The 12,196-nt window shown below is 36.5% G+C and overlaps 1 protein-coding gene across 3 annotated transcripts in view; it reads right to left on the bottom strand.

The window, feature by feature from the left end:
• The window catches only part of LOC5569618, a 357,222-nt gene that overhangs the window by 111,481 nt on the left and 233,545 nt on the right, over positions 1–12,196 (bottom strand). For all 3 annotated transcript variants that reach the window (XR_002500093.1, XM_021842777.1, XM_021842778.1), the window contains one exon: positions 6,654–6,854. Coding sequence is in view for 2 of the 3 variants with exons in the window: in XM_021842777.1 (XP_021698469.1) it covers positions 6,654–6,854 (201 nt within the window). In the remaining variant the exon portion in view is untranslated. The remainder of the gene's footprint in view (positions 1–6,653; positions 6,855–12,196) is intronic.

Here is a 12,196-nt window from a genome sequence, read left to right as displayed (position 1 = left end):
TAATTAATTGCATCCCATTCCCATAGCCATTCTGATTCTTGTTTTTTTTTCGAATTTCACTATCTTCACTATGGCATCAATGCCATCACCGTTTGTTTGTTTACACTATGATTGAAATTACGTATCGGCAGCCGATTTATCCGGAGTATAACCTCAATCTCGCGATTGATGCTGTAATGTCGAAAATAATGTACATTAGGAGAAGCCGCTAAAGTCTATGGAGTGTCGTAGGGGACGATTCACTTCCGTTTCAGCCCAGAGTGGTCAGGGAAAGTGCTTCGCGGACCTAACCCTGGGCTCACAACCGACGAGGAGCGCGAACTTGCAAGTGGAATGAATGCGGAAGTAAAACGGTCAACATTTAGCGACAATCGTTCAACATTAGGATAAGATGGGTTATGTATGTGTTCAACAATTGGGTATAGAACTATCTTTTTAAATATATATTTTTTTAATTTAAATGGACATTACCATGCTAAAACTGTTACAGAAATAATGTTAAACAATCGTCTACGGTGTTGAATGCTGTTTTAGCAACCTTTCTATCAAAATTTCCATGAAAATCAAATAACAAAAAAACGTCTATCTTAACCGTTCAATCTTTGGCGATTTACCCTAGTGGGTATTCGGTCCCATAAACTTTGTAGCGTAGTGCTCCACTCATTACAATCAATTAAAGGTTTCTGCAGGTGCTGCCCCTGGTTGATGAATGATTTGTTGAATTTTGAGCATAGCACAGAATAGAATAGGCAAACAAGTGACGAAAGCGGATTGAAACTTTTCCAGCTTCCGGTAGATGATTGCCCAAAAATAGACCAAGGAAGACCCGTGACTTAACATTTAGCAGAAGTGTCGAGTCGAAAAGCCTCTTTCGTTAATAGCATTATTCGAATTGATACTCTTTTACTCTCATTATAAAATGAAACCCTCCCTAAATACGGGTTCCAAAACTAGCTTGCAAAGTTACCCATCATCTTGCGCCACAATAAACTTCAAAGAGGGATTCGTACCCTAGCGAAGCAATGAATTTAACCTTTCTTGTTATATTTTAGAAATATTTTACAGTATGTGAATCCTTCAGTAGAATGTAGAGCTCAAATATGTCATCCTGAATTGTTGAAGTTTTGAAAACAGTTATGACGATCTTTGAATACTTACAATGATTCTTCTTTAATTTTGAAGGGAATACATAGAAAGGTCGAAGTATAAATTTCTATTTTATATTAGAAACATATCTGCCTCATTTACATCAACTTCATTTTCAGCTTCCTTCACAAACTAAGCAATTTACTAATGAAGAAACAAGCTTTTGTTTGGAGTTGTGTGAATTTTCTTATCTATCAAAGGGCTCAATGATACTAGTAGTGCTTAATAGTACCTCACAAAACACATTGTATGAGCGTCCTTTGCAGAAGAGCAACTGCGACAAACACATAAACATGAAGGCAAGCAAAACTAATACCTTCTATGGCACTCTGCCTTTTGAAACATTCACTTCAAAGTGCCAAATAGCTCTACATAAATGGAGACTTGTGCGCGGTTCGCAGCATACTGTATATGCAGAGCAGCTCGGAGTATAATTACTTTTCAGACTTCAGCATTTGACATTTTAAACACCTGTGCCGACATCTCGGAGTGGGAATGACACAATGTAGACGGTCGTCGTTGCATGTAAGGATTTGCAAAATATAATTAAATCAAAGTTGCATCGATGGAGAGTCGATGGCAATGAAGACACACGTGTTCAAAGTGAAACAGGGTCAAATGGTCCAAAATGCCAACTCAAGGATTTGTGTCGTTTTCTTGTAACACGATCCACTTTTGAAGTCTTAATAGTAACTTTACAATATTTGCTAGCTAGCACATTGGAAATATTTCCCAAATTTGAGTTATTGTGTACGGTTTTAAATCGTGTCGAAAAGTTCGTTGAAAAATTAGGGTGGTTCAAAATGATCAAATGGGTGGGGGCAATTGAATCTCTGGGTGGGGTACAATGCTATTTAGAGTTAGCAACCATGCTTCCCCATGAGTTAACTCTGTGCCATGGGAACGCTTATTCGTTAAAAAAAATCATCGGAAAAGCTTACGACTTGTAGCAGAAACTCTTGGGTTATTATACAAAGAAACGTTCTAGGAATGATCTAATGAGTCGGGCCACTACCCTATCAGTGCGTATTGGGCCATCTTCCCCTACCATGGAAGAATATGGTAAATTACCATACCATAATTTATAGCATTTAAGAATCAAATGACATTCTTGAATACTACAAATCTTGTTACTGAATTGAATCTTGCAAGTTGAACTGATTCGGACTGATATTTTTACTGATTAACTAACGAAATCACTCAAATAAAACCTCTTCTTCTCGACATTACGACGCCAATAAAACAAAACTTGCTTCTCAGCTTTATTTTTCTGTTCGGATGAGCTACTGCGACCATTATTTTGATCCATTGTGACATTACCTGTATTCTTAGTGTATAGCACATGTCGCATTACTCCAATCCCTTTGATTGGGCTGGTAGCAGGAATCTTAGTCGCGCGTTGGACTTTGTACAACACCCTTGGTTTTGCGAATTTCCCAGGAGTATGAACACTTAAAAAGATGACGTCTTTGTTCAGTAGCTCAAGGGCTATCATTATTTGAGCCATTTTACCGCTAGGCGGCGCTAGTGAGCATGAAACTTTTGTTTCTCAGATCTCAGGATGCTGACCACTTAGAAAGATGGCGTCTTCGGCAAAGTTGTTCGGTAACTCAAGGACTATCATTGTTCAAGCTGATTGATTCAAAATTTCGCCACCAGGCAGCGCTAGTAGCTTAGCTTAGCTTAGACTGACTACACATATCAATGGTTGCTATTCCGTGATTGACCGAAGTCAGTGAAAATGCACAAATAATCAACTAGAAGTTCGGCTGGGATTGGCCATAATCTTCTTCAGTGTGCATAATTCAGTGCCTCTATTTATACAGGGTCAATAACGGCGCCGGCCACGTCCTTGGGGGAAGGAATGTTAGTGTGTAACCTTTGCTATTTGGAGACCGTGTTTGCCTCTGCATCTCCGCAAAGGTTACTGGGAGGGATGTTTGTTAATGGGAAGGATCGTTGGGTCACAAGATTCACTTTGATAAGCGATTAGACCATGATAAATAATTATTTGTGAGATATAAACATGCTTATATGTGAATATAATATTTTCATTTGATATGCACAATATCTATGTAGAGAAAAAATATGCCGACACTTGAGGTGACGAACCTTTCAAAGTTTGTTGAATAAAGTGAACCTTTTGGAAGTCTACACTTTCAGTGTCGAACCATTCAAAGTTTTTTTTTTAATTACAAAAATAAAGGTAAAAAGAAGAAGGTGTTTTTAATAAAAACAAATTTAGGCAGAAATAATTTGTGAATCAGAGTTTATGTCGACACTCACAGTGACGAACCATTCATATTTTTTTGAAAAATCATATTTACGTCACACCGTTTTAACGATTAAAGGTGCAGTCATACATATTTTATAGATTAGAAACAATAGCATGAAACGAGCTCACCAATTGATTCGTCATCCTTGAGCAGCAACAATCCTCTTTCAGCTTCACTCGTTTGCTCGGCTGTGTAAAAGCACTCAGAGAAAATAGGCGCGCAACCCGTGAGGGGAAACAACTGACGACTGCTGGGGCTCTCTTGGCGCACTCCCCAGGAGCAAGCGTCAATGTCGGAAGATCTAAAAGAACTAATCGAAAGCGGCACTTTTTCACTTTACTCGATCGACGCGCGTCATGTTTGATCCTGTCCTCATCGCCGGCCACGGCAGAAGCAAGCGTCAAGGTCGAAGGATGAAACACAACTAACGGATCACGCCACTTTTTCACTCTCACTTGACCGACGCGCGACATAACTGACATAACTTCGCCACCTAGGACAATTTTTGTCATATTTTTCTTACTGTCCCAATTAATGTAATAAAGCAAAGAAGTTTAAAGGTTTTGTTCGCTCAAAGTAAGAAACAGCGTCGTAATGTCGTTTACTCTGGTGATAAACTTTCCACCTTCGAAAATCACACTTTATTGTTAGAAATATTAGTTTGTTTAATATCATGGAGGAATTCTTATAGAACGTGTTTTTCATAGTCACAATAAAAGATTTTCCCGGGGTCATAGTTTTGAAGGCATTTGCGTCTTCTGGGTTTTATATGCCTTTATTTGTTGTTAAAGCTTAATGAAAAGTAAATACAGATTTCTATAACAGTTTTTTTAGGAAGAAATTTGTTCCTTCGGTTAAAGACAACTTATATCAATACTAGCTCATATGATTTGAGCAAAACAGAGCCGCTTATCTCACTTATATGAAGGTCCAACCACGGCTCTCCAAAATAAGCCTTTTTTCGAAAATATGTTCAACACTCCTATGATCAATGTATGAATCCATTCTATCATTCGATATGGGCGAATGCTGGAGACAAGTCCTGTGAAGAATTTCACCCCATCGTTGATGTTTTAGAAGCTTCCATCGCAAAGATATTGAACTCGATGACTGCATGATAAAATTTGAAGGTATGCTTCCAATTTATCTCTAGTATGGTGAAGGTAACAAATAGAAATCATGTTTAAAGCAAAAAACTGAGTCTCAACGAATTAAACATTACAAATCATGAATAACATTAATGTTTCGTTCAAATTTTCCTTATAAAAACTACCAGAAACCATGAAACGAAAACTTTCGCATTTTTTATGGGCCATACTGTAGATAAGAATTTAACTTTCAAAAATCACATTGAGGGCATTCAAGCCAAATGTAATAAATATGTAAAATGTCTCTATCCCCTTATTACTAGAAAATCAAAACTTGGTCTTAAGAACAAGCATTTGATCTTCAAACAAATTTTCAGGCCAGCCACGTTGTATGCTGTACCAATATGGACTAGCTGTTGTAATACCAGGAAGAAAGCTCTACAGAGAATTCAAAATAAAATTTTGAAAATGATTCTGAAGCTTCCTCCCTGGTATAGTACCAATGAGTGACATAGAATATCCAATGTTGAAACATTGGAACAAATATGTCAAATAAAATCATTACAATTTTAGGTAAAAAACGTTGCAATCTTCTATTGTCACGATAAATGCCTTATATATCTAGGTTAAGTTAATTGAAAGCGTTTTTTCTCTTATGAGCAAGTGAAATCAACTCACCTGGCTAGGGAAATTAAAGTAATTTGAAATACGAAATGAAACTAGACCGTTTGGGAATCGAACCTAGAAACCTTCAGTACATACAGATTCGATTTTTCTACCGCGGGCTAAGAAAAACAATCGTTGAAGTCCGGTCGTCTTCGAAAAAGCATAAGTTAGCGTAAGGACACAAAAATCCCATTCTGTGTCTTTTCGGCTCACATCAAACATGGTGGCCCCCATCCAGCAGACACCCCGGACAAATATTTGACAAACAAGATTATTTGTATCTGAAAACAAAACAGATTCAAATACCATTGCTGTCGGGCTAGATAACGAACATATACAGGGCGAAGATGAAAGGAAGTCGTAAAATTCCAAGAAGGAACGGTCCCGAAGACAAAAAAAATGAATTGAAACTTGAATGCAGTTGGTGTCACTCGGTAAAGGCGAACCCGGAAGCGGGTGGATGGTGAAAATAAAATTGAAGAAAAAGGATGGTGCCCCGAAGCTTTGGGGGGGAATCCCTTCGTGCCCTTCACTGCTGACAGTCTTGAGATTTTCCTTACTGCTAGCTTCATTGCGTGTACACTTTCAGGCTGTCCCAAGATTGTCACATGGTTTTCTTTGGATCAGGAAAGTCAGCGTCAGCTTGTTATTGTGTTTGTGGTGCATCCAATGTTTTTATTTCTCGATTCCAGATTCCAAAACATGATGGGATGAAATCCTTGGTATTGTTTGCATGTTTGGAGTGACATTGATTTGCGACGCTATCTATAGTATCCGTCTATTTAACGATTGGTATCAATTTATTTGTGCTGATAATCGATTGGTGCAGCTGAAGTAATGTTTGTTGAGTTTGGGTAAACTGAACATATCTATAGTTGTCGCTTATAAGGCAGGTGTTTAGATCTTTTGGGTCACAAGGCACTTTCCGGAATATTTATTACCAATAACAATTGACTGGGTCAAAGGATAAATCATTTCATCCGAAGCGTCCATAAAAGACCGATCCGGTGGTCCTTCTGATTCATGGGACCCCCATAATAGCAAATTTGACAAACACCTGCAACATTTTTGTAGCGAGTCCTTTAAGAAATAAATAAATATATTTATTGAACACCAAGCTGACAAGCAGGCTCTGTCCCATTGATGACGTAATGCCAAGAAAAAGAAAATATAAATGTCATCATAAAAAATGTAAAAAACGTTTCCAAATGACACTGACCTATATGGCTGCCTCACTCATTTGGCCTCTTCTTACGCTATCAACAACAAAATTACTAGCATTCACATAATATTTAACCTCCCCAAGTTTGTACCAATTCCACATTGTCATCTCCGCATTCCCATAAAAAATATCAACTTTTCAAATTACTACCTTCCCATGCAAACCCGTCTGTCGCAACTAATCTCAAACTGCCATCGTCAGCTTAGTCGGATTTTGTAAGAGTTTGTATGAATGGGTCTGTGTCGGTGTACTTACTCGATTTTCTGCTGTTTTGTGCGCTGGAAATCTCATCACTCTCTTCACTATCCGGCGGGAAGAACAAATTCACAATTTCCGAATGGACCGACCGGGAAATATCCGGTGTCATGTAGCGCACTTTGGTGATTTCCGAGCAGATGCTGTGCCGCCAAACGATGAGCAACTTTCCGGACATTAGCTTCTCCCGCAAGAGGGCTCCTGTGTGGCGGTGTGGCCGTCAAACGGCGGGATTCCAACGGATGACATGGGGGATTAAATTTTAAATGGAGTTTACACACGTTAGGAATGGAACGAGGATGGGGGTTGGCGTTCATAAAACCAGAAAAAAAGAGAAAAGCTTGATTAGAGTTACCGTTTCATGTTCAATCGATTGCACAGTTGGTAAAAATGACAGTTTTTGTGGCATGACAAGTTTTTGTGGCATTATTTAATAAACTCTACATGGTATACCCATATCATGTTGCTAAGCACGATGTAACATTTAGCATCAATCAACCATTGCACAGTGGAGGAATTGTCAGCAAAAAGGAGCATAAGTATTAACTTTCACCAAACGGAATGTTGGGCATTGCTTCTAACTGGGATAGAATCTCGAGGAATCGTTTGCACACATTTACATTGTAACATTGGGGCGGTTCAAAATTCAAAAATGTTTGAGAATCCAAACTGCCATATGTTCCTTACCATTCTTACCATAAGAATAGTGTTCTGTGAAATTTTCAGCTTTCTAGGTGGTGATTTAAAGACAATGTAGGTTTATATGGAAATTACTATCAAGAAATTTTGAAATATTTTCCAAACACGGTAGTACTGTGATGTAAGTACAAGCTTATTATTCCATAGTGAAAACTCATTCTTCAAACCATAATAAAGAAATTTGCTGAAAACAGAAATTCAATCCGACGGATAGCAGAAGACATTCATAAATTTGTTTGCTATTATTTAACTTAATATGGCATTAGAGAATTACAAAAATCCTCAACAATATCAGCTCAAAAGGGATTAGTTTCTTCAGCAACATCCTTCATTAAGGTTTGAAGAATGATTTTTCAATATGGGATGATAAGTTTCTACTTACATTACAGTACTAGCGTGTTTGGAACATTTCTCAAAATTTCTTCATGGTTATTTCCATATAAACCCACATTGTCCTTGGGCCACCTTTAAATCACCGCCTAGAAAGCTGAAAATTTCACAGAACACTATTTTTATGGTAAGGAGCATATGCGAGGTTGGATAATCAAACATTTTTTAAATTTGAATCGCCCTCGAGGCAAGATAGACATTTTTAACGATTTTGGTTGATGAGTTCCGAGGTGTGTTATCATATAAATAGGTAGATATTGTCCATGGCACTAAGAATCCAAACTGATATTAACATATATATGCATAAAATTTCCTTCAAAAGTGCTAAGGTCTTTTTTTTCTATGTCTTATTGTTTTGAATATATAAATTGAAGAAGGTAAGCAAAATCCTTAAGGGGCCTTCCTTAGACAAGTGGTTAGAGTCCGCGGCTACAAAGCAAAGCCATGCTGAAGGTGTCTGGGTTCGATTCCCGGTCGTTCCAGGATCTTTTCGTTATGGAAATATCCTTGACTTCCTTAGGTATAGAGTATCATCGTACCTGCCAGACGAAGAAAAATCATGGGTTTTCGTAAAAATTGTAATCACGGAGGGATGCCGATCACCTTATTTTTATTTTCTTTTTCATGTTTTAAGTCAATGAACTTGTAGTTAAATTTTGGATGAAATCGGTGGTGGTCGATTACACATGCTGTAGGTAGATACTTGGAATGGGGCTTATCAGCTTTTTATCTATCAACAATAAATATTACTGCCAAAATAGATTGTACAACAAATCATAAATCATATATTTTGATGAATGTAATCCAACAAAAAATAATAAAATAATCTTAAAAAACGATATTTTTAGAAGTATGCATCAATATTTCAGAACGAAAATCCTGCCACCTGAGTTTATTGTTTTGGGGCCTCAGAAGCATATTTGTAAATTTATTGAAAACTAGTGGTCCCGGCAAACTTCGTCTTGCCATCAAGTAGGCTGTTGAAAAACGCTTTTGATCGTCCCATATAAAATGACAGTTTCGTTCGCGCTCGTTTTTTCAACTTTCCCGGTGAATATCCTGGGACTTTTATACACACGAACACGTCGGAACCCCTGACGAACAAAACTGAGAAAGAATCTTTCAAATCCGTTGACCCGTTCGTAAGCCATTTCGTGACATACAAACACCATTCCATTTTTATTTATATAGATTTAGTTTGGCTGTGTTTGATCTTTGTTAGAAATATAAAACAAATGTGTGGAAAATAGTACGTTTTTGCATTTTAATTTTTCTCATGAAGGGACGTATTAGATCATTGCAAAAATAAGAATATCATAAGAAAATCGCCACGTGATTTTTAAGAAATTAGTTCTATCAAGATCATGTTCTCTGAAGTAGCAAAATCGTACAGTGTTCAGATATTCATGAATAGTTTTACTCTAGTTAATATTTGATAATCTTCCGAGTTCAATGGGCACAGAAATAACAATGAAAAATTTTGCTTATTTAGAAAACTGGGTCGAAAGTATAACTTTTTTCCTACAATTCACGTTGCGGTCTTAAGGCCCAAGTAATAATGATGCAAATATCAAAACTGAAAAAGCAGTTTTCTCTTTTTGAAACAAACGAATCGAAAAAAAGAACACAAAGCTCTTTTATTTGCCAAATATAACAGCTGTGTGCTTTTATTTTCTTCGAATTGTTGGTTTGAAAGGAGAAAACTACTTTTTCAGTTTTGGCATTTGCATCATTGACCTGGGCCTTAACAGAATTTTATGGACATACAGCGTTCTAACAGAATTGCAATTTTTACAATGATTGAACATCTCTTGTTCTTAAAAATGTAATATTATGTCATTCAAATTCGTTGAGCACCTCCTTAACCTTTATCAGTTTTGCATAAATTTCGACACCAGCTTGTGAGAATCCAAAACAACGAAATCAAGTGGCTGTTATCAACCTGAGATACACGTCAATCAATTTAGTATTTTAAGAGAATATACGTTTTTCGTAAAATGTGGTGTTAAAAGATGAAAAAAAAATATTCGGATTGAATTTCCAGCAAGTTCTACTTTGACAATAATTGAATAAAGAATAAGGGTATGCGATATGGATTTTTTCCATGTCGATACGAAACGTAACGATACGCGGAATATCTTGCGCTGATAATGACGAAACGAAACGAAATTTAAAAATGTTTCGTGTAACTCGATACGAAATCAAATAGGGGAATTTACTAATCTCGGCAGTCTAAGCCGATGCCACGCTTCTCTTGTGATTTTTTCGGACATCAGCAGACAAATTACGTGTTTGTTTGTTTGCATTTATGCGCTGCTCAATCTTCAACCCCTCTACCGGCAGCTTCATTTTTACCGCAAAATTCAAATTCAAATCGTTATAACTTTTTTGTTTTTCAATATTTTTGCACCATTTTTTCACAAGCTCTCAAAAAACACTTCTAGTTTTAGGATCTGTGTCGATATTGATCATTGGTCATCTGGTTTTGAAGATATTCAAAAATTCCTTGGGGGACCGACCCATAACTACAACCTCCTGTTAATTTCTCAGGCTACAGAATTTCAATCGTATTCGGATATTCACTCTTCGAAACAATACATTGATGAGAGTATGTTGTGAAAAAATGAAGCAATTTGGTGCAGCCGTCTTTAAATAAAGACCATTTAGGTTTCTGGAACTACGCTGGCCAAATAAAGATCTTAAAAACTTCCAAAAACATCATATCGTTATTTTCAGATATCTACAAGAATACTGAACCGATTGGTATGATTTTTCAGAAAAGCTCCTTATTAAATGGCATTATATAGCCCACATTTTATTTTTTTGATAAATTGATCAAAAACAAAATGGCTGCCAAAGGCATTTTATATGGAAAATGTCGGTCCCCCAAGTAACATCGGAATATCTTTAAAATCAGATCACCAATAATCAATATCGACACAGATCCTAAAACTAGAAGAGTTTTTTGAGAGCTTGTGAAAAAATGGTGCAAAAATATTGAAAAACAAAAAATTTATAACGATTTGAATTTGAATTTCGCGGTAAAAAATGAAGCTGCCGGTAGAGGGGTTAATCGATTCACACCGACAGACTGGTTAAAAGCTTTTTGAAAACGTTTTTACAACGCTGTGAAAATCTCTTGTCGGTGTGACTATTGTCGGCAGCCTCATTCTGTTCGGCAGCTTTCCCATAAGAGCTGCAAACGAATCACTTCGGCAGCTCCAAAACAGTCGCATTTTGAGGCGTGTTCCTTTAAATTGCTGACATCTTTGGCGAAATTGTTTGTTCCGTCTCGGAAATCTCATTAGCGGGTAGCTGACAGAACGAATAATCAACGGAATGTTTTCTTTGGTGTGTATTGATAGAAAAATACTGTGTATTTGGCAAAATTTGGTTGCCGGTAATAGTCGCAAGGTGCCGAAGCCGTAAGTCTATCTATCTCACGGAATTTTTCGAAACGAAACGAAATTTTTGAATTTGTTTCACGGAATACACGTTTAAGTTTTTGTGAATCGATGAATCTGAAAATTTATCGGGTTGTGCACTACATATATAGAATCATAGTGATACATTTTTGCATCGATATATGGAGTGGTTCTTGGGATTTGCTTCTTGAAATGGATAGGGTGATTATGATGACGTCCCGTGCAGCCTTAATAACTTTATAAGGTTTAATTTCAACATATCTGACATTCACACAAGGCAATGAGTAGGTTTAATTTAAATGTTACAACTAAGAAGTGGGTCGAAAATCAGTTACAAACATTTAAAACAATCTCAAAAATATTGAGAGGAGCCTAAAATTAATTTGATTTTTAGAAATGCCTTACAATTTTTTAATCACGTGGATGTGATGTTATGCTAAATACCATAAATGTGATGTTAAAATTAAATACCATAAAACATGGAATGATGATATATTTTTTTCGCTGTACTATATGCTTTGTGGCTCGAATGAATGTGATTGGGGACACAAGTGTATAAGTGATCATGAAAACACTAAACTGAGAAGCAGACTCTGTCCCAGTTGGAACATAACGCCAGAAAGAAGAAGAAAAATAAGTAGAACAGAGGAATCACTGGAATATTTGCTTTGGTATTTGCTGGAGTATTGAATTAAATTAAATTTTAAAGAATCCAGCCTTGCATAAACTGTGAATTAATTCTTGGAGGGATCAAATCTGGATGAATGCAAACTTTTATAATAAACCTTGTAGAATATACTTAAGGTATTTCTATTATTTTGTAGAGCAAATACAGGAGGAATGATCTTATTCCATAATCTGTGAAGGAATTTCTGAACGATTTTTGGAAGAATTAAGGATTGTTGATATTATCTCATTTTCAGATTCTTTGTTTAAAACTGACTACAAAATCACATTTTCACTAAATTTTAAACCTCGAGAGTAATTTAAATAATATTTGAAAATTTCGAAAAAAAAAATTTGAACCTG

Source organism: Aedes aegypti, chromosome 2 (assembly GCF_002204515.2).
Source record: "Aedes aegypti strain LVP_AGWG chromosome 2, AaegL5.0 Primary Assembly, whole genome shotgun sequence".
Taxonomy (NCBI): domain Eukaryota; kingdom Metazoa; phylum Arthropoda; class Insecta; order Diptera; family Culicidae; genus Aedes; species Aedes aegypti.
This window is presented reverse-complemented; position numbering and strand designations above follow the sequence as displayed.